At 40.1% G+C, this 23,014-nt stretch overlaps 1 protein-coding gene across 8 annotated transcripts in view; it reads right to left on the bottom strand.

Annotated features, from left to right (window-relative positions):
- Nucleotides 1-22,601, bottom strand: part of znf800b (zinc finger protein 800b) — a 30,159-nt gene extending 7,558 nt beyond the window's left edge. The window contains exons 1-7 of one of the 8 annotated variants that reach the window (XM_042402921.1): nucleotides 22,513-22,601; nucleotides 22,302-22,375; nucleotides 9,215-9,326; nucleotides 6,987-7,338; nucleotides 3,841-3,936; nucleotides 2,167-2,310; nucleotides 15-195 (exon numbers count right to left, since the gene is read on the bottom strand). In XM_042402921.1, coding sequence (XP_042258855.1) covers nucleotides 15-195; nucleotides 2,167-2,310; nucleotides 3,841-3,936; nucleotides 6,987-7,338; nucleotides 9,215-9,326; nucleotides 22,302-22,345 — 929 coding nt within the window. In that variant the 5' untranslated portion in view covers nucleotides 22,346-22,375; nucleotides 22,513-22,601. The other 7 variants (XM_042402928.1, XM_042402923.1, XM_042402926.1 and 4 more) reach the window with 7 other exon arrangements.
- Nucleotides 22,602-23,014: the final 413 nt, after the last annotated feature.

The raw sequence follows: 23,014 nt of genomic DNA, 5'->3' as shown, positions 1-23,014 counted from the left end.
AAAGGTTATACTACCTGGTTGTGTGCGATGGATATCTAGCCAGCTCCTCCTCTGTGGTGAGGTACTGAAAAACTGCCTTGGTGGTGGTCTGGATGGGCTCCAGTCGAACCACATAGTCTGGCCGGTCGACTCTGGGATAGATTGCATCCAACAAATCCTTAATAGCTACACTCTGTCTGTCATCACCCGGTGAACCTAGAAAGGAACAACCCAAAAAAAAAAAAACAACCACTGTTTGTACAAGGTTATCATAAGAGTTTCTGATTAATGCCACTTATGTCTATTATTTTAATGGCTGCTGAGATTTCAGTCTTTCTAAACAGGCAGACTCAGCCCAGTTCACTTTTATTTGGGATGCTCTAATCTCCCAGGTTCCCTGAACTACCCATAGCCTGCTTTGCACTAGTGTAGTATTTGAAAGGTGCAGAGGGCTACAGTACATAGTTGGACTGGCTATAAGGAGCCCCGGGAGAAATCCCAGTGGGCCGGTCGCTCTGTGGGCCGCTTGAGAAACTCATTATACAAAAGCAAGAGCGAGAGAGATGCGTCTTCGGCCCACTTCGGTTATGCAGAGTCATGTTGTACTGATGTCTAAATAGATAAAAGCCCAAAAATCTAAACAGACAACATCATCTCACAGAAGCCAGCCACCCATTCTCTTCAATTTTCTTTTGTGTTAGTGAACAAATTTTAAAAGCTCACAGAAGACATAAAACGGAAAAATGCTTAATATAGTTAGAATGAGGACGGGTTTGGGTAACTCTGTCTATGAACTGAAAAGATGAAGGTTTTACGTCTACAAAACATTTTCTGTTTGAATGCTTTCAGTTTGGCACATTTTTTTAAATTCACACAGAGTATCTTTTACAGTGTCTATACACTACCAGTAACTACACGGTACTGTAATTATTTTGCCTCCTTGATGTGTATATTCCACTTTTTTGGAAATGTACAAGTTTCTTTAATTAAATTATTTACAATGGGAGATAAAGAAGAGATTGAGAAAGAGCTATTAAATTTCAGGCACTTTAGAAATTAACTACAAATCATCAGACTGCCATCGGAGATTGTATAGCTCCACTGTCAGGTGGATGGTGAAAAATTGAGTGTTTATAAAGAAAAACACTCAATTTATCCAGTAACCACACAATTAATGCCCAGAGTCTCAATGGTGAGAAATAGACACAAATTAACTCATTTATCAAAATAACAATACAATACACTTTCAGAAACTGGTAATGCAGTCTTGATTGAGAAAAATTGGTGCGCAGAACAACTTAATTAAGACCACAAGCAGATGAAAAGAAGGTTGTGATGTGAAAGTTCTTTTTTTTACAAAAGCAATCATTACAGTGGATAAAACTGAGCAAAACATAATTGACCGTTTGTGTTAAGATTTATTTCTCTTAAAAGGAAGGGAGAGGCCAAGAGAACTGGAGTCTCATCATTTTCATGACTCTCCTACAACTTTTAAAACACTTCTAAGCGGTCTCTGAGACATAGAGTGGCTAATGAGAAGTAGATAAAACAAAAATGCTGCGAGATCAAAGTCAATTTCCTTCGTGATATGAGAGCAGAAGAGAAACTGTACTCTGAGTAAAGGAAATGATGGATGGATTTAACATGTTACAACATGCATTTGAGTGTGTGTGTGTGTGTGTGTGTGCGTGTGTGTACACACAGAGGAGATGAGAGGAGAATAATGAGCAGGAGGCAGATGGTGCGAAAGAGAGAGAGAAGACATCTTGGAGCGACAGAATGTAAAGTAAAATGTGGAGGAGCCTTAGGAGAGGTTGAAGTAATCAATGATTCTGTGCATCGGTGTCTGTGTGTGCGTGTGTGTGCAAACTAAACTGGGTGTGTCTAGTTCAAGCCAGTTTGATTCCTGCCTCGTTCAGGGAGTCTCTGTTTGTTTGTGTGATCTGTACAAGTTTGCATTTGCATAACCTGATAATGCATGAAAGCTCTGGCCCCAGCTCTTGGAGTTTGTGTTTTACCTGTTCTATTGATTTTATTATTGATTTTTGGGGGGTTCTTTTTTACATTTATGTCTTTTTGTGCTTTAATTCCAGCACTTATCATTTTTAAGAACAGGTTATGTATAAATATTCTAGCCATGTTTATATGTGTATGCGCGTCTGCATGCTAATGTGATGGGACACTAACCGTCGGACTCAGGCAGCCGTGATAAGCAGTAGTACTCTTTATGCGTGATGAGGTTGGGCAGGCCTCTGAACAGACTGCGACAGAGTTTACACTCGAAGATCGTGTCCACCTCCCTCAGCAGCATGTGCTTCAGCTGGCTGGTGCCTGCAAGCCAAAGAGAAGCAGTGATTACCTTTATTGATTTCAGCGAGAATGAGAAGACATGCACAGTGTGAAGACAGCATATGGTAAAATGCCATCAAACCCAATCATGGCTCCATTACAGAGACGCTTTGCAGTAGGAAGCACACAGCGTCACATCGCTCTGATGCCCCATCTAGTGACCCCCGAGACCCGATGGCTCCAGGTTACCATGGCAATTAAAGACATGCTCTTTGCATGGAGTTGTATGTACAATTCACTGCAAAAATCTAAATTAAATTAATGCATTAAAGCGCAATTCATATTTTTAGTCTTGTGGTTATTGAAAAGGAGTCTTCAACATTGTATTGTAGTGTTGAGCCTAGTGTTTCAGGCTGCACAATTCAAAAACACAAATGTATAAGCAGCAATATCTTGCTAAAATACCTCAAATCTGAAAAAAAAAACTGTCTGTAAACTAAAGGAATGTATATGATCTCATCAATAATCAATATTGCTAAGAAAACAGGAGATGAGGACAGGTAGGTAAACAGAGAAGATTTGCCTCATCTTAATGAAAATGTTTTGTCCATTTCAGCAACTTTTGCGTCATGGCTGTCAACATGGTGACTCATTCAGTGAACTGAATTCTGTTTGTAGAAGTATTCAGTGCTTTGTTTGATATCTGACTCATATTTGTACACAACATGACAAAAACACTGATTTCTCTGTTGAATATGTTACTCACGCAAACAAACACACACACAAACAAACACACACACACACACACACACTTCATGCAAAATTAGCTGGTGAACTCTTAGGCTGACTCACACCTGAAAGGCACTAGCTGTACAATTGGCTCTCACACAAAAACACACTCACACAGTCACCTTTCCATCACTTCAGAGGACATTACATTGACCTACACTCATTTCCTGCAGATTTAAACTAACCTTGACCATAAACCAAGTTTTCAACCTAAAATCTAATGACTTACATTACTGGGACTCGCTTTTTTGTCATTAAAGTGGAGGCACAAATGGAGCTGTGCTGTGCTCTCACACACACATACAACATGCATTTTTGTTCCCCCCCGTGTTGCCTTCTCCCTCTTGAATTGTATACCCAAAGCATCTATTGCTCTTTTTCCACCGGCTCAGTATAGATGCAACCGTGATGTGTTGTGGCATGATTGTATGCCCCAACCTGACTGGTAACGCTGGTCTGATAAAATCTGGTCTACATCTAGATTTGGATAGTCCTCTACATTTTTTTAGGCAAAACAATAGATAAAGTCTCTCAAAATCTAATCAAAAAGTCCATTTAATTCACATATACTGTAGGGCAAGCACTCTCTAGTTTTCGTTGGTGGTTCAGTTTTAATATATCAAGGGAGAAAATGTAAAAGAAGATGCAGCCATTGCTGCTTCGCGGCACAGCATGGAGCAAACAATCGACTCACAAATGCAAAATAAAAGGCAGGAAGATATGACAAGACACGGTAAATAAGAAATGAATGAATGACAATGTGAAATCAAAACACACACAAACCTGAACGGAAGCATTCAATTATCTGCTGAATTCCAGATTTGGAGGTCTGCAAAGGCTGCTGGAGCAGAGGAGGGTCTCCAGGCTCCACGCAGTGACCTAGAGAGAAAAAAAGAGAGAGATTGTATTTTATCAAAGCGAGTATATAATTACATCAGAGTATGATAGTCTTTGAGAAATACACCATCACCTGGGAATTCTGGGGACCCGTTAAGACATAAAGTATATCGCGGTGTCCTTAAAGGGCACACACAATCAGAGTCAGACAATGAGGTCTGTATGGGACAGTGATCCACTGTGACCTCATTACACACACATACACACTCTCACACACACACATGTTTAAGGATGCCTATGAGGACACAGGCCATAACAGGAAAAATCAAATGATATCTCTCAGTGATGTTTGCTCAGAGGACTCGAAGGAAAAAAATGCAGTGGGGGGGGGGCAGATGACAAATTTTTGTGCTTAGTCCAACAGTGGTCGGAGCCAGCACAGCATCGGATACTTCAGCCTGAGTTTCACACAGTGACACTTTATCAGCCAAAGCAGGAACGTGACCAGGAGGATATTTATTGATGTGTATTGGAAAGTGTTCCAGATCACCGGGGAGTGCAGGGTCAGCGAGAGCACAGCAATCCTGATGCTGGTAGGGATTCAGTGTTTTGCTTGATTTACTGGCCTGTTCTTATTCTACAGTATTTTTTCTTTATTACTTTTAATCATTAGATTGTCGCAGGAATGCTATTAGGGGCACTAAGGCAGCCATCTTTCACCCATCCACCCTTCTCATTATTCTTTTCAACAAATTCTACTAATGCACTCATTGTAACATTTTAGCTCAATATACTGAATGTGAAGTCTATGCGATTTAGATCAGAGAGACTTTTTTTTTTTTTTTTACTTCAAATCTGTGTTAAATCTATTTTCTAAACAAAACAGGTTGGTTTTTCCTCTGCCAAATCTGACAATACTGACTATAATCCTGCAGAGAACAGACTCATTCTGCTTTCCTAAAACACAGAGGAGGTCCAAAGCACATGCTTCTACCCTGGAAAAGAGGGAAACACTGAAAAAAAACAATAACAATATAATAAGCCTGTAAAGTATTAATTTCACTCATTAATCTCAACTTTATTTTTTGTTTGTATAAACCATGAAATATAAAACAGAAGTGAGGCATTGCTTCCTGCATTATTGATGCAAGATGGCCGTGTGCTCTCACTGTACCTGATTTCATTCTTTTTTTTCCCCCAATAACTTTTTACATCAGTACAATCCTAACTTTTCATGGTAATGGGCATAACAACAGAGGTGGTAAACAACCACAGAGCAGACCAATTACACTGACAAATGCCACTGCAGACCCTGTAATCACTTTTGTTGCTTAAGTCTAATTTCTCACATCATATTGATGTGAAAGAAGGTGACAGGTAGAACATCATTTCTGCTGCAACAAAAAGAGCATTTTGTAACAGCGATGACAGGGACAAAGCTCTAAATAAAACATTATCAATGTCTCCAGCTGTGACAAATGTCCACAGTTTGGCCGGGTTTTGCAAAGTGAAGCGTGCATTTGAATCGCAGCCCAGAAACAATTTATGTTTGCCAAGATGCACTGTTATCAATCAGAAAAATAACTCATGACAATAGATATACATGTTAGATGTGTTTTTGTTTGATTTTTTAACCACACAGCCTTTCTGGTTGTTTGTGGTTTTGTTATGTCTACGTTATTTCTAGTCAGATAACAAGACTAGAGGCAGAAACCTTGAATGTTTAAAGTTGGCCTTGTTGGCACACACACACACACACACACACATATTACATTGTAAGTAGTGCAAAGTGGCAGATGTGTGTGTGTGTGTGTCCGTGAGACACAGACCGAAGGAAAGACAGAAAGTAAAAAAGGCCAGCAGACAGAGGGACACACCCAGAAAGACACACACAGAAAGAAAGCTAGACATGTGACTGACAACTGTGTGAGAGGTTTTGACAGAGAGAGAGAAGGAGAGCATGTATTAATGTGTGACAGAATGTGTTTTCCTCTTCCCCATCCCCCCACACCTCTCCCAGGCAAACTGCTATAATCCCAGCAGGGCAGGTCAATGCCCCCCCCCCTGACCTCCACACCCCCCCCTTACAAGAAGGTCGAAGATCAACCAATCAACATCAGTTGACACAAACAGCTTCTTTTTACTATGAGTGGTGCAACTGTTTTCTTAGCAAGTTAGAAATTAACTCACAGTAGCAGACTTTACATTTAGATCAATAAATCTGCGTCTGTTTTTGAAGGAAGCAGAAAAGTTAAGGAGATGAAAAGGCAGAGAGAAACATGGGCGAGGGAGCTGAAATGATGGAGGGAAAGAAGGAAACAAACATGTCAGCACTATGCATAAAGTCTAACATCATAACGGCAGCTTTTATGGCCATGTAGTACATTTTACAATCCAGTATCAACGTGTTAGCTTGGCTTTAGGGTCATTAAACATGCTGGCTGTCAACTTAAGTAATAAACCCAAATTGGCAGTACTGCGCGCTTGTGGTTTCAGGAGTCAACCTGAGCTGTCGCCCAACTTGGGGCCAGGAAATTTCTGTGGATGAAACAATTCCATCTCAGAAATAAACTATTAGAAAATCTTTTTATACACGCAATATAGTTTGTTTTTTTCATATAAAATGTTCTACATTCTATATTTTCATGCCTCCCAGGCTGTGCATGTTACATGTAATTTGCTACAAACCAAAAACTCCAAGAAACAGACATATGGACATTTCTTGAGTCCTTTCTTGAGAATACTGGTAGATAAATGATATCTTTTCCAAGTTAAAGCAGTTAAAGTTTTAATCCTATTCTTACTGGGTACAACCTTTTTGAAACTTTTGGGTCAGTTAGGACCAATTTCATATTGTGAGTGACTGGTTGCTTCATTTAATGCCAACCCAACCATCAGTCAAAGTGGGAGAAATATAAGTTAGTAGTATATAGTAATATATTAACGTTGAAATAAAAAAAATCATAAGGCTAACCAGCAGTGCTGACCTAATGAAGTGCTATTGGCACTGAAGCTAAATAGGAAGGTGACAGACAGTTTTAGCTTGTAGGTGGATGAATCAAAGCAGCAGGAGGGAAGCAAGCTTTACCCACCTGTGTTATGACCATGGCAGCTGGCGCTGGACTGTTGAAGCTGCTCCTCAGTCTGGCAGCTCTGGTCTCTGGTCTTAGTGGTAGTGCTCCTGTTGGAATCAGATGGCTCCAGTAGAGGGGGGATGGGCTTCCATAGAGGCTTGCCCTTGGGCTGCGCAGCAGAATCTCCCTTTTCCTGGATGTCCATTGGAGTTTCTGTCTGATCCCAGTTCTCAGACAGCTCCTCAGCTGAGGCCGAAGTCTGGAGTTGGGTTTGATCAGAGGACTCTTCCACTCCATGGGTCTTCGCCTCTGGTGAGGGCTGGGTGTCTGACTGGAGCTGGCCTTCCTCCATCTCCGTCTGACCACCACTCTGTGGGACCAAAACCAGAAATGAAAATGGAAGCTCAAGAAAAATTCAACAAAGGGGAGGAAAAAAATTACTATTACTTAATTGTATTAAGTAAAATTAAGGAAGAGGGACAAGAACAATCTGTTTCATAAGACTTAAAAGAAAAAAACATATCTTGATTTTTCACTTCAGGAAATTACTAACTTACTTACTTAAAACGACATTTGTAACAAGTAAATCTGTACAAGAAATGGTTACCTGACTGACTATTGCACTAGAAATACTAAAAAAAAAAAAAAAACACACAAGGAAACTTGATTAGAAATGAAGCACTAATGGAATAAACTCTAAACTAAACAATAACCATCAGTAATAAAATTAGTTTTTGGTGCTCATATTGCTGGACAGAATGAGGGGAAATAGTGTGTATGTGTGTGTGTGGCTGTCATGTCTCCTGAGCTTTCAGAGATTTTACAGGGGAACATTAACCTTTCTGCACACACACACACACCCTTCAAGCAGATAAGTGACTCCAAACCAACCCTTGAGTGTGTGCACATACATCTGTCTGTGTGTTGTGTGTGTATGTAGCTCTGTCTCTTGACCAGACCTCCTTTCCTCTCTAAGTCCCCAATCTTCTCTCCCGTTCCGCCCACCAATTTATCCTCATTTTCTCTCTCTGTCTGTGTCTGTCTCCCTCACTCCGCGTGTCCCTGCTGCCCTTGAAGAGGGACAAATGACTCCACTATTCAGGCACATTATAGCACATCACTGCAGGACAAGTGGGCCACTTGGATACTCTGTTATCCCCATGCACACACGCTAACACACTCTGCATACTGCAGCATAATCAAATGACCAAAAAATAGCTTAATAGTGTTACACATGTCATCACAAGCCATCTGTGCAGGACAACACACACACACATACACAAACACATAACCTATTACAGCCATAGAGGACTGTTTTTATCTCAACCAGTGGGTCATGCCCTCTAGGAAAGTGTGAGGAGATGGGAGAAAAAAAAAGTTATTAAAAACTAAACTTCTATATGACTGTGGCCAGAAAAAACACCATGTAAAAAGAAATAGCATTCAGTTAACAATTTAACAGTCAATCAATCACTGAACTATTCATGAATCAATTTCATATTTCATTGGGAAGAGGTGATCTTATAGCAGGAGAAGGGGGACTGATTAGAGTAGGTGGACAAGGTGTGAATTTCCACTCTGTGCTCTATAAAACTAAGTGTAATGAATAGTTTGATCAGTGCATTAGACAAGGAGACATGGATGAAAGAGAGGTGGATTATAATTATTATGATTGATTATTTCACATGATATATCATCTATATTCATATCTAAATATATCAAACTATTCTCCTTATTTGTTGTTGCTATTATATTACAGTTCAAAACGCATTGCGCATAAAAAAGTAAGACATTTAGAGTAGGTTTGCAGGACAGGGATAAAGTTTAGTGCTGGACTAAATAAAGCTCCATGGAGATATCCAGTGAAAAATGTCAAAAGTCCAGGACTAGGCTTTGTCTTTGTCCAGAAAACTGGTCACAGATTGTTTTTCCGACCACCTACTAATGAGCTAAGTATACATGTGGGTGGTTGGAATTAGTGGTTTCTTATGCTAATAGAAAGCAAAGTGCCTGGTAAAGTAGAATAATGGCATTCAGATGATACCTTTTTAGTAACATTATATGTGTTAAGTGGGATATACTGGTCAGCTGAGCATCAAGTTGATGGTGATGTTAAAATGACAAAGTGCAGAGGGGGTCAAGTTGTGTCTTAACATAAAGGAAGTGTGTTTTCCACAATCTCACGATGAAGTGCAGTAAGACTGGACAATAACATCCAGGCATTGATGGGGGTTTTTTTTCAGTACCTCTCTGCGGAGACAGTGAGTGCTCTTCCTCCCAGTTGACTTCTGGGCCTTCACCATGCTGCCAAGACTGGCCTGCTGCACCACACGTTCACTACCAGCACACAGCTGTAACCTGCAACAACACTCCACATGAGCCAAGGGCCGCACTGCATGAAGCACCATTTCTTCTGGATGTATATACAGTAAATGCTTATTTGTGTGCATCAGTTTTTACCTGCTGTCACCTGCAACAACATCACTTTAATTAAAAGACAGTCTGTCTGTACATTTCATGTAGCTGCACTCTAACTGAATGTACACACAACCCATTGGCTGCATCAATACTTTCATACTTACAGTTAAGAGAATAATAATGGTCATACAGTATAAGGCAACAATTAAGTAATGCCCCACATAGATCCTTTTTGACAATAGCAATACTAACAGACATGCATATCTTTGTGCAATAGAGAAGGTATTATAGAACTATGTAGCAAACCTAAACTTCAAAGATTGGAAATATTGTGCAGACATGGGTGAGTGTCCGTGCATGTTGGTCAGCACGTACGTCATATTCCAATACAATGATTTGCTTACTGCAGGTAACTGTGGGAAAGTTTTAGTTTGCTCTGTTACTTTTTCCATGCTGTATTTCTGTAATTTTGCTATTTTTGTCTATTCTGTGCACGCCATCTATTGCACGTCTGTCATGGAAGTTTGGGGAGTTTTGGGGAGTTTTCCCTGGTCCGAATTGTGGGTCTAACAATAGAAGGTGTTGTATTGCTGTACAGATTGTAAAGCCCCCAGAAGCAAATCTGTGATTTGTGATATTGGACTATACAAAATAAAAATTGCCTTGTATTAATTATATTTTAAACACCCATAAATGCAACAACCAGATCTCTTTTTGTTTAAAAAGATAAAATTGATAAGTTAGATGAAATGGAGAACTATCACTAAAATCAACAGCAACATTTCTATGCGATGTTGACGCATGCATAATGCATCAGAAGACACACAGCAAACATTACAGCTTTGTGTGTTTTTTTCTGGTTGTAGAGTGCTGAGAAACCACAAGGCCAAACCCTGGACCTAAATATAAAACAGAAGTGAATATTTTAAGGTCACAGTAACGTTTCGTACACATTTCCCACAATATTAATTCAGCTGGCAGGACAATTAAACTCATGTTACCTGCACCATTACTCTGCATGAGGCACACTGTCTCTGTGTGCATGTAAAACGAGTGCTCTGGCTTCCCTAACACAGCTTATGCTGATGGATATATGCTTTTCCCACAACACCTTACAGAGCCAGGCACACTTTTACTGCATATATACTGCATGTGGATCAGCATTTAAAAACACATGTAACAAGTATTGTATATGTAACTATTGATAAGTAAAAAAAAATGCATGAAATTATATTCTTTATTTCATTTTAATATTAACTTTTTTATTACAGCATCAATGGTGGAATAACATTTGTTGTTGCCCTCTAGTGGTGATCTAAGTTAAAACAGTTTGGTCCAACTCGGCCTCATGCACCTGACACCACACTGCTCCATTCCACCAGCTTGGTATAATATGTATCATATGCACTGAGAAATGCAGAGCAGCCTCAATGTTGTCTGATTTGTTCTCCTTTGATATATCTACTATATACAATACGTGCAGCCTTACTTGTAACCAATATAAAAAAAACAAATATTACCTATAAACTTCAAAATATGGACATGTTTGGCTTCTTTTTTTGTCTGTAAATTAGCTTAAATCATTGCAAGAGTGGAACAGTGACCTGGTAAGATGAAGAGCTGCAAGTGATAGTTGCTTAATGCAGTTTGGGTGCGACATGCCGCGGGTGTCCCAAATGTATGGACAGACTTATGCACAAGCAGACAACACTTAGCAGACAGTAAGACACCAAATAACTGGACAGAACGTGAGAGTATGATGGTAAAGCATTACTATCTGATTGAAATTAAATCACATCTCATCCTAACATCTTCCTAGGGCTGACAAACATTTGTTTATCCTGTGACTTTATGATAAACTATCATAGTGGGTAGTGAGTACACAGGCTAACCGCTAGAAAAGATGTTCTTATGGGGAACCTAAAATTTCATATATCAGAGAATCTGAGAGAAACAGAAAAAATGCTTCTATTTAATTCATGGTTTAAAAAACTGATCTGCAGAGCCTGAGCCTACACCAACACTGACAGTGTATTTGCCCACATGTGTAAATTTGTAGTTCCACTGAAACTCCAGCAGAGGGAGACAAAGCTTGTACTTAAAATGTTTTTCTATTTGAAAAGTTTTGTAGTCTAGTGATGTCTCCAAAAAACAAGACATCGGTTACAGAGCAACATAGAAAAGAGGCCACAGAAGGGTTGACCCAACATAACACATATCTTAATAAAAAAATGATGTGATTTGGGTTTCATTCAGGGACATAAATGGAGTCCTGCTTGGTATTTAAAGTATTCAAAACAAGAGCCACAGGTGAGATGGTTATATTTCGAAACATGAACAACTTCATTAACCAGATTGTCTGCCTTAACAATGTCAACAAGAAGCCACTGTGTGAGAGACAAAGGTCAGATTGCTCTTAAGGCCTTGTAATGGGAAATTAAATACCTTTCAAGGTAACAGCTGTGTAAATCGTGTTATCACACAGGTATGGGCCTGAATACAGAGGTATCACTGTGATTAGAGAGGGTGTTGCGTGAAATTAAAAGCAAAACAAAGCTTCTGCTCCTGTGTTTAGTGATCTGTCTGTCAGAACATATCTATGGGTCGCACATCTTCTTCACTAAAGTCACTTGAAGGAAATTGTGTTTTGGTTTTCACAGCTTCTCTATTGACTGAAGTTGACGATTTTAGTTAGTGTTCAACATGATCTTCAGTCATAGTAGCAAGGCAATTAGACTGGAAAAAGTAATTTCTATTTAAACTGTCAATCAAGTTGAAACAACAATATTTTTGCATAATTTTAATAATGTTTGCAGTAATATTCAGGAAAGCCAGGAGTAGATTTTTAAAGTCTTGCCGAGTATGAAAACACTCACCATCACACAATTAACAACTGGCCTTTGCAGAGCACAGCCACAGGCAAATACACTGTAATCAATTTAACCAGCTCAAACTACAGGATCATGACTTTTCCTAAACTGAAGTCAAAATTTTGAACATGTTTGATATTACTGTAGACAGTTATAGGCACAAATACACAAGAGATCATCAGACTCCTTGTACTACCAGATGTAAGCCGACTGTAATGATTTGCCTGTTTTGCACAGACCAGTGCAGACTGTGTAGACAAATCAGGTTTATAATCACGTTTTCAAACTGCATAGTTTGTTCCTGAATTTAGACAAAAACGTTTCCAGATTTCCAGGCCTCTGTAAGAACCCTGGCGAGTCCTTTTATCCTCAAACTCCGGTTGACATTTCTGAACTCCTACTTTTGACAATGAACCAATTAAGAACTGCGCAATAAAGCAGAGGCGACTTGCTGTGATGCTGCTTTTAGCTTTTACAGACGAGCCAAACTGCAGTCAAATAGACAGGGGAACATCAGTCTGTCAGGAGTAGAATACAAAACCAGTCCAAATCAAATATGGGTAAAGAAGTTGTGTTTATCCTTCCTAGGTTTTTCTAGGGGCTGACATGATGAAGATGAAGTAGTAAGCTACAGGTGGAGTATAATTGGGGGACTTTATTCCTAAACCTTTTCTGAACACATGATGTTTTCCTTGTTGAAATTTAGCTGTCATGAAGACAGAATTCATTTGAAACAGAGCTGTTAGATAAAAATAAGTTATAATCAACCAGAATTAAGAGAATCCATATTAATGCATTTGCCACCTTTCCAGGTTCTATTTTTATCAGGGGGAAAGATTAACACTCGCCATTAACTATAATGGGAAATTGGGACCGGAAAGTCAGTCCAGCCTAGCAACTACTGAAGCCAGAAAACAACCTCATTTAAAAGGTCCAATTCCATCATTCAAGAAAGTTATGTTAATTTTAGTTGGTATAATACTTAAACTCAAGTGTACTCATCCCTCCCTTACCCCTCTCTTCTCATAGTAAAAGAGTAAATCTGTGTGTAGTTTGCATGTTCTCCCTGATTATTGGTGTGATTTTCCCTCCACAGTCTAAAGACATCTAGCTGTGGTGAAGGCTCTACACTGGAATTAGTTGTGATTGTGAGCTTGAGAGAAATTGACAGTCTATCTTTGCTCATCTGTTAGCTCTGGGGCCCTTTCACCTAATGCATGCTGGGATGCATCCTAGCACCCTGCCAACCTGAATAGAAATAAGCAGGGAAGGGGAAACACATACAGATCAGTAATTTTAGACAATTGATTACCTTGAATACATGAAAAACTGCCAATGAAAAGCTCTATGCATTAGGGGAAAATCTCAGTTAAACTGAGCTTTTACAGAGGTGAATGACTCTGTATAGGTCACAGTCACAACACAAAAGTTACTTTACTGCCTCAATTTACATCTACGGTCTATGTTTTATAGGGTAATCAACAACTAAATTTCTCTTAGGATTCTGAGTCTCATTTAAAGCGTGCTATGGCATCTAGACGGTTGCAAATCCCAATCCAGGACCAACAGCAGCCTAATTACTTCTGTTAAGAAGTCTTTCAGAAAAACCTGCCAGTGTGGACTCGGGCTTAAAAACCCCAGTGTAGCATAACTATCTTGACATATACAGACCACTTTCTTCACTTACTCCTAAACAGGCTATATGTAGTACAAGGGCTTAAACAAGACACACACATGCACAAATAACACACTGGCACCAGGGATTCTCCCGTTTCCGTGGCAACAGACAGACGTAGTTGTGAAGTGACTTCTACTCTGACTCAGGTAATGAGAGCAAAGGTGTCCTGGGGCTCTTCGGTCCAGCCTCCAAATCTACACTTCACTTACTGCTTACTGCTGGAGGCTTCCAATGTTGCCAGATCATTAATTAAAGTTTTACTCCGTTTCTGTGTGGTTTTCTAGTTATTCTAGATAAACTAAATGTCAAAATGTGCCTAAGTCTTCTGTGGACAATGGAATATCCATTATATTCTGCTCCATGCTTAAACTTACTCTTGTATAGGTGTTAAATAAGAATCAAGCAAACAGAAATTACTGATATCCTGACCTCTGATTTTAAGTATCAACACATCCACTTTGACCTCTCATCTCACAGACAAGAGAGGCCTACAGCAGTCCTGGATGTCCCATGATGCACTTTTTGAGAAAGAAAATTATTGCCTGATCTCCACAAGCTGAGAGACCAATTTCACATGATCAATAAAAAAATATTATCTGAAAATGACATTTCCTTCCTCACCTCCCAGTAGAATACTTGACAGACAACTGTTGCAGATCAGCATAACACTGCAACAATTGCTAATACGGCAGAAAAAATATGAATATGAACCTCTGTTAAAAAATGAAATGAGGAGATGTGACCAAAATACTTAAGTGCATTGAAAAAGAATCTGAATTTGATATCTCAAAAATTCTGATAATAAGGCATCATATTCTCCTCTCCCATAGAAAACATTCACTGTCATGTTTGAAAAGTTGAGTTTTACATAAAAGCCATTTTCAGCGAAAAACACCACCTGACATTCCTTACAAATGATACTCAACATCCATTGCTGTAATATAGTGCAATATTTCACAAATGCACCTGATGATATCTTCTCTCATGTTACATATTTTATAAGCAAATATGTTTAAGTTCTATCTTCAGTGATAAATCATAGTGATTTCTGTTTGTACCAGCCAGCAATCAGTTTATCAAAGCTTTTCCCATATGGGAACAACTCTTATTTTTGGAGACAAATCCTCATTTGCTCTTTCAGAGGGAACAGATGAGCTAAATCCATGTCAAAAGAGCGAAACTTTCTCATCTGTCACGAAGTCAGACTTCAGCTTCTTTGCTGCTCAACCAATAAAGAAACATTAGTCTGTCATGTTTCACCCTATAAGAATGTGTGTATGTAAGCATATATGTATGACAACAAATGTCTACATGCAGCACAGTCCTATTGACTCTACAACCAGCCACTGCTTTCTCATAGTTATTTCTGATGGCTGTACGGAGGCGGTATGACAGGACTTCCTCCTAATGGAGGGACTCCACACTCTCGGACATGATGCTGACTGCTGGCTGTGTCGACACACCAGTAATATCACCTGACCACAAGAGAGGATGTGCACAATGATGTGGCCTACTGACAGAGTTCCCCAGTGGTTAAAAACGTACCTTTTCACCTGTTCTTTAGGGCATTTTCAACACACAGTATCACTGAATGATAAAGTTCATGTGCTGTGATTTCTGGTTCTCCTAATGTTGTCAATCTAGGAAATTAAGCTTACTGTACTCTGTCAGTGTTCAGTCACACATGATAAAAATGCCAATGTTTTAGCATTTAGTACATACACACACTGACATTTTAGAAACTGTAGTAAACTGAAATATAAAAATAGATGGTGTAAGTTCTACTTACATGTGCTAGTATGTAAAATCTTCAACTCAGCATTAAAAGCATGTGTCACAAAAAACATGCTGCAGCTTAACGGAGAGCAAGGTGAAGTCTTGACGCATTGTTGCATATCCATCTCATCTTAAACAAATTAACCCTGCATTAACTGAAATTACATTATGGCTTCTCTGTGCCAAACAAACAAACAAAAAAACAACCCGATTAGCTGTTTCCAAAAGCGGGCATTTTTAAAACTTTCATCCAATCAATTGGCTGCCTCATGTTCTGAAAAGGCTTCACTATCCCAATTCTCAATTTTCTGCACACCAATATGAGTTTGGCAGGACTGAGGTCTGACTTCCTGAGATAAACCACAGCGCGAATGACATACAAATGTCAAACAACACTTGAAAAAGTTATGCATGCTTAACTTAGCTGACTACCTGTAAAAACATAAATGTAATCATAAATAAAATGGGTGGACTTAACCACTTCAGGAGAGTTTTCAGTGGCACCACACTGACTTTTAAAGGCAACTGTTTAATCTCACTGTTGGGGACTGTAATGTCCTATGTGGCAACATATAAATAGGCATGTGCCCATGAAAAGACATGTGATCTCACTTACAAACACATACCAGTTGGTCCTTATTAGGATAACTCCCAAACATTAATCACTGTGGCGACAAATCATTTTCCACACATACGTGATTGCAAATGGAGAAATATCTGAGAGGTGAAAACCAACACACAAATTACACAGATTTTTTTTACACCAACTTATAAAAATACCATTCAGTCTACCAACACCAACATTTCAGTTTCTGCCCAGATTTCATTGCCCAACAAAGTTTACTGGACTGAAACATATGCTGTTTCAAGGTCTGCAATAAGCTCTACTTGTGTTTTGCTGTGATAACTTTCATCACCCAATCAAGCCAGAACACGCCCTGTGGCAGCACACAGTGTACACAACAATTGGATTTGGCTAAAATTGACACTGGATCCTCAAAACCAGATGTCAAAGTAAATCCTGCATTGTACACTACAGGCACACAGACTCATTAAAGCCATGTAAAGAGATGCAGCAGCAGCAGAGTGTGGAAGAGGGACACGAACATAGATTTAAATAAATATAGCCATGGGAGATGCATAATGGGCATTTTCAGGCCAGGTGTGGATGCGTAGCATATGAGTCTCTAAAACCACATGTAAACGTATAATTGAACACTGGCACTGAACAGTGAATGGTGATGTCAACATGAAACAGCAAGGCAAAAATCCTTGAAAAAAGATGAAAAAACAATCATCTAATCCCATCCTATCTATGCTGAGGGAAGACTGTAACGATAACAACCTATTGAAGAGATCCTCTGTACATCGTCACTGCCTTTTATAACACAAAATACAGAAAGTAGGCCTTTGTTGACAGCTCGAGCTGTGCTGGAAACTCATGGCGTTCACCTTCACCACTGACACAGCAAGACATCTGTTTAGCTAAGACAGGTGTACTTAATAGCTGGTTCGTGGCTTCCGTTAACATATCTGTCCACAGCGTCACTGCATAACTAGCTAACTTGAGTATTGACTACCCGACACTGATTTTCTGGCTGTACAATCACTGACTGACTTTGCTAGCTGATTTGCAGGATGTATTAATGACTGAATGGATATCTTGCCACCTGACTGGCTGTATGACTGGCAAGGTAATGGGTTTGTTGACTGACCAAACTTGCACATTGGTTTGACGAGCTGACTCAGTGACTGAATAGAGTGACACATCATTAAACTGACTGAATCATACAGTGACATCATTAAACTGTTGCACTTAAAAGCCACTCTGGTAAAGGCCAATGATACCTGGAACACTTTTTATCAGGGAACAGAGACAGTAATAATAATGTGTGGGACAATATGGAAAAATATATATTATGTTTTAGAAATAATATCTGTCATAAGGCTATGCAACTTTTTTGTGGAAATATAAGAGGCAATTCTGTCAACTTCAGGCCAATCTTTTTTCTTCTCCATTTTATTTTTGTTCTGTATAACCCACTTTGTTATCTGTTCTAATGTCCTAGTTACTCATTCATATTCATCCTCAAGGTTAGACTGGCCATCTCTATTGAGCTATTCAGGTACAGTGTTGTAGCTTTCAGAGGTGGTGATGGTAATTAGGCCTAATCTGAATTGATTTTTGATGAACTTTACCACGTGCGTACAGCAGAATCATCCCTGCATCTAAACGTGGACCGCAGGTCCTCGGTCAATATGCAATGGCAAAATAATTTTCCAGTTGAACAATCACATACTAAACAGCCACATGCAGGTTCAAAGTTGTACCATGCTGTGCAGTAATTTGGGAACCTTAAACTATCAAAGATAAAAATAGTCCATAGCAGCAGGGTTGTCTGATTAGGGTGAATATCTGCCTTAAGGAACATGTTCTAGGGTGCAAGTATTGGTCTCTTTGCCCTGATTTGTTTAACACCTGCACCCTTAACAATACTTGATAGCATAGTGTGATAAACAAAGCACGCTAAGTGGACACTATCATTTGTTTTAAAGTACATGTAAACATAGCCGAAGCCTGGCGATATCACCAAAGCATCTTCAGTCAAGATTATTTTAAATGTCAATATAAACACACACTAAAATCCTATGTATCTGCACACTATTCTAACATTTCAACCTATTAAAATATTGCAACGATGCTGCAGCATTCAACTGTTTTAGTCATATTAGATCCTCTAAAAGCCATAAACCTACTTGTATATTGTAATACTTACTACCTGCTTGCTACGATTATATCATTAAAGGTCTACATCATCAGATATCATTGATAAAAATATAAATCACATCTGTTGCCAACACCATGGGCCTGACTGAATCTGCACTTTCTAGTTTCAGAGTTTCAGGACTTTCTGCCTTGTGAATAAGTTCTCTGAGCTCTGGTGGGTGAAACCACGCACGGTGCCCAAAAGCGCAGCAGCAACAAATAAAACGTTCCTGGATAAACGCCCTGCTCATCTCCAAACCAGAAACGCGTGGCGCGCTATGGATGTAACAAAAACCGACGCGAGTGTTTATCCAATGTCCGAATCGTAATCCAACCTTATTCTGTGCGCTGTTAATAAAGCTTTACGGCCATATCATCACGATCTGGTGGAAAAGACATTTATCCACACATGAGCGACTGCACAATAGCCACATGCACCGAGCACCATGAGGGAAGCACCAGACGGATCTCCTCTCCGGCTGGCCTGTCGAGCCCTTAAGCAGGTTTCACCAGTGTGTGTGTGTGTGTGTGTGTACGCATCCACTTACGCATCCCAGGCAGGGCGATGGAAACCTAACCATCCCGAATAAACCGCGCGGTCGTCCGTGTTAATACAGAATCCCAAGTCGGTGCACTGGAGAGTGGAAGCGCACGGCGATTGTTACCGCCCGGGTCCGTGTCTATTGGTTCCCTTTCAGCTGGGGCAGCGTCAGCACACACACACACAGTCTCCATTTGCAACTCCATCGCCCCCCATGGGCGTGCGAGGCCGCGGGCTGTGACGCAAATGGCACTGGGTGATTTGCAAATGACATATCTTCCTAATTCAGTGTCGTCGCCGCAGGCACTGGTCCAATTCACCTGATATTACACGCATATATATCCATCCGATGGTGGGTGACGAGTAAATAAAGGCGGATGAGCAGTTCGCTCTACGGGGATGCGGTTGCATAACTCAGGAAACTTAATAAAAATGTGCACGGAGCGAGCGATGTGCAGTCTCCGTGGCTGATGTTTTGTGGTTGTTTCGATTTGATCGTGACGGCCTGTACAATATCACTCAGCACGCGATCTGTCCTCGACTTTTGGTCACAGGAGGAACCAAGCAGAGCGTATACAGGGAACCGAGTGGCCTCGCTATGGTGGATGTGTAGTGGCCAGTGCTAGGACGCATGCACGTAGCTGACGGGGAAAGACAGGACAGCCGGAGAGGGACTTAGGACCGCATTCACAGGCCATAAAGGGCCCGCATGAATACTATTGTGCTCTTTTATCCAAGAGTCCCCAACTATTTACAAAAGGTTGGCCAACACACACAAAAAATATCGCGGCGAAATGGTGGCGGCGGTTACAGCAGCTGCCACTGTGCTCTGCGCAAAGCAGCAGCACAATCATTGCGCAGCGCCGGACTTCCCCAGTTTTGTGCAAACTATGTGATTCGTCCAAAAGACTTTTATTTTTATCTTATTCAGGCTCTCCTCGTCTGGCAACCAGCGAACCAGAGCGCAGGGCAGTCGCCGTTCTCATGGCACGATTTGCATCGCCCCCATTATCCCCGAAAATCTCTTTTTACACGGTTATATTGTCAGCCTAAAAACGCCACTATTTAGAGCAACAAAGGGGCAGCTTAACTTGATCAAAGGAAAAGCCAAGTACAAAATGCACCTTTCAAGCCGTAAAAGAGGCCCCTCATAACGATTGCAGCATGGCAGGGGAGTGCGGCGTAAAAACGAGCTCACCCGAATAAAATACACACAAAGACAAGGTGCAGCACTCCCATAAATACGTCCATCACCACGCTGGTAATAACACTAAACCATCCTCGGTCATTTGGATTAGCCTAGAGCCGGGGAGGATGGCATTATTATGAATGTTAAACGCTGCGTTTTGCGGCTCCGTGCCACCTTTTCCAAGAAGCAGCTTGGCGCACAGGACCGGTGACCCTTCCATCTTTGCGCGTCCTTCTACCGAGCGAAATCAAGAACTATCTCATATTCTGACGATCTATTGTTGAATAAAACACATTGTCGTAGCTGACTGTGTCTTTGAGGAGGTAAACGCCACACGCAGAGGCTGCTACAAGTCTCTGAAACTATTCCTCTCCCCACCGCGACCAGGCAGAAACAAGAGGGCGATGACGCCATTTTCTGCAAAAACAACCATGCTCGGGAAGCCAACGCGAAGGAGGTTCAACCCGCTCCGCAGCCCTCCAGCGCCGCTGAAACGTACTAAAAACAAGTCCTTACCTTTTATTTGATGGACGGGGGGTGGAATAGTGTGTTTGAAGGGGTAAAACTGCGCGGTCGTGGCTACTTCGAGTCCGGAGGTTGTTTATTTCGCCTCCCAGCGTCCCCGGTTCACTCTGAGCAAGTTCCTCTGCGAGCCGCTGTCTTTGTGCACCCAGAGGAGCCTCTCAGCATTAAACCAGTCTCTGCGCAAAGGTGCACCCTCTACGTCCAATTTCAGCTGGAAATGCCGGCACTTTAGGTCGACATTGCGAAAAAAGGAAGGACATGGCCTCTTTTCACAAAGAAACGTTTCATAATATTCCAGCTTTTAACCAAAGGCCACAGTTGTAGCGATGATTTATCCCCCAAAACGCGCAACCTTTTGAGGACACACAGCTCTCCACAAGTCCACGACGCAAAACGCAAATTAAAACAGGGGTGGATACACCCATCCAAAACTTAATGCCACAGATAAAATACTTTATATCACAAGTTTAATAAAATACTTTACCATTCTCGGACAAAAAACAACTAAAGAAGCAAACAAAACGCGATATTCAGAATTGTGTGGCTCATAAAATGCACATTATATAGTCCAGGAAATCACAATTTTCTTACAGGAAAATCCACAGTTACACACATGAACCTACATATAGTCATATTTTTTCTTAGGAGCCACATTTGATGTCCAAAGTTTATTTTCCTTGTTTAAACATATCACGAAAAACTTATCAAACAGGTCTTTCTGCGCTGAGTGTGAATAAACTATCCTTCATGACCTTTTGACCACACTTTGGTATCATAACTCATAACTTCGTTTCATCACGTTGATCATTTCAGTTGCTTTGAATCTAGTTGCCAAACCCCATAAGCATTAATGCTGATTATGGAAAGCCAATTAACTTCATGAGACAATCAATTATTGACAAAACAGACTCACTTTGGCCAGTAGTGAACATTATTAATTATTACTGACTATTTGTTTTAGGTTATATTTTAGTGATAACACAGTTTGATCACCGAGCAAACAAAGGTAGAAACATCCAAAAACATATTTAAATGTTTTATATTGTTTGGCAAAAGAAGGCAGTGATAAAGACACGTATTCTTAATTAAAAAATGCCTAATTTACTGTATATCTATTCTACTAATTTCAACAGTAATTAACTCTATGAATCTCTTAACTGGCTCAGAGGCAGCAGCAAAAATAATGCTAACTAATTTATGTCAAATAACTGGCTACGTTTAAGTTTAAGTATCTCATAAACAACCCAGGGAACCAAACAGTGGTGGCGCCCAATATTGTATTATCCTTTCTCATAATAAAATGAAAAGTGTGGTGGATATTTTAGCAGAAAAAAAAAGTCAACTTTTGTGCTATTTCTCACCAAAGCTAGCTAGCTTAGATTAGCATAGAGCTCTGCAACGTCTGACAGTTGTTCACAACTTAATATAAGGCTAGCTAATTTTTTACATCGAGAGGTGGCTTATTTTTCAAACATATAGCTAATAACAATATTTTATAAACTAATAAATGCAGTAAATGTTAACAAAATACTCTTTTCTAGGATGCTAAGCCTACTTACCTGAACCTACCTTACCTCCAGACTGCTGTAAAGTAACCTATTTGTTCGAGCCATGAGTTTTCCCCCACAGAATAACACTGAAATCTGTAAAATGTCAAATAAATTAACTCTTTTTCACCTCATAACAACTTAGATGAATATTAATGAGCCACCCTGAGTAAACAGGCTCCTGAGCAACCAGGTTATTTGGCTAAAATTAACCAGACAGCTTACTAACTAACTTTTGCTCTCTTTGTTTGATGAGAAAGTATCAGATGATTGAGTTAATTGGCAGCAGCTGGCTCACATATTGTGGGTTAATAACTGTATGGTGCAGCAGGTGAGTCAGTGCAGGTGTGGAGATGAAGCTGAAGGTCAAGTAGGAGATGGAAATACTATTACAAACATACTGAGTGCAGCCTACATACATTTGAGTGGGAGGTTGTGATTGTTTTTGGGTGACCTTGGGGGGACAAAAAGAGGACAAATATGCTTATTTAACCAATATGATTACTGCCAGAGATACAAGTAACAACTGGATAAAAGTTTTGGAAGTAAGAGAGGTAGGGATGCAGAATAAACTGATTGCACTGTAAAATAATACAGCTGTAATAGTGTATCACTGCATTAGTAATGAGCTAAATTTAAAAGACTTATTTGGATTCCTTATTATTCTGTTTTATCACAGTTTCATGGAAGCAAAAGGTCGTTTAAAATGACCTCTCATTGACTACTACTCATATT

Source organism: Thunnus maccoyii, chromosome 23, assembly GCF_910596095.1.
Source record: "Thunnus maccoyii chromosome 23, fThuMac1.1, whole genome shotgun sequence".
NCBI lineage: Eukaryota > Metazoa > Chordata > Actinopteri > Scombriformes > Scombridae > Thunnus > Thunnus maccoyii.
The sequence above is the reverse complement of the archived record's forward strand: the minus strand, read 5'-3'. Positions and strand labels throughout refer to the sequence as shown.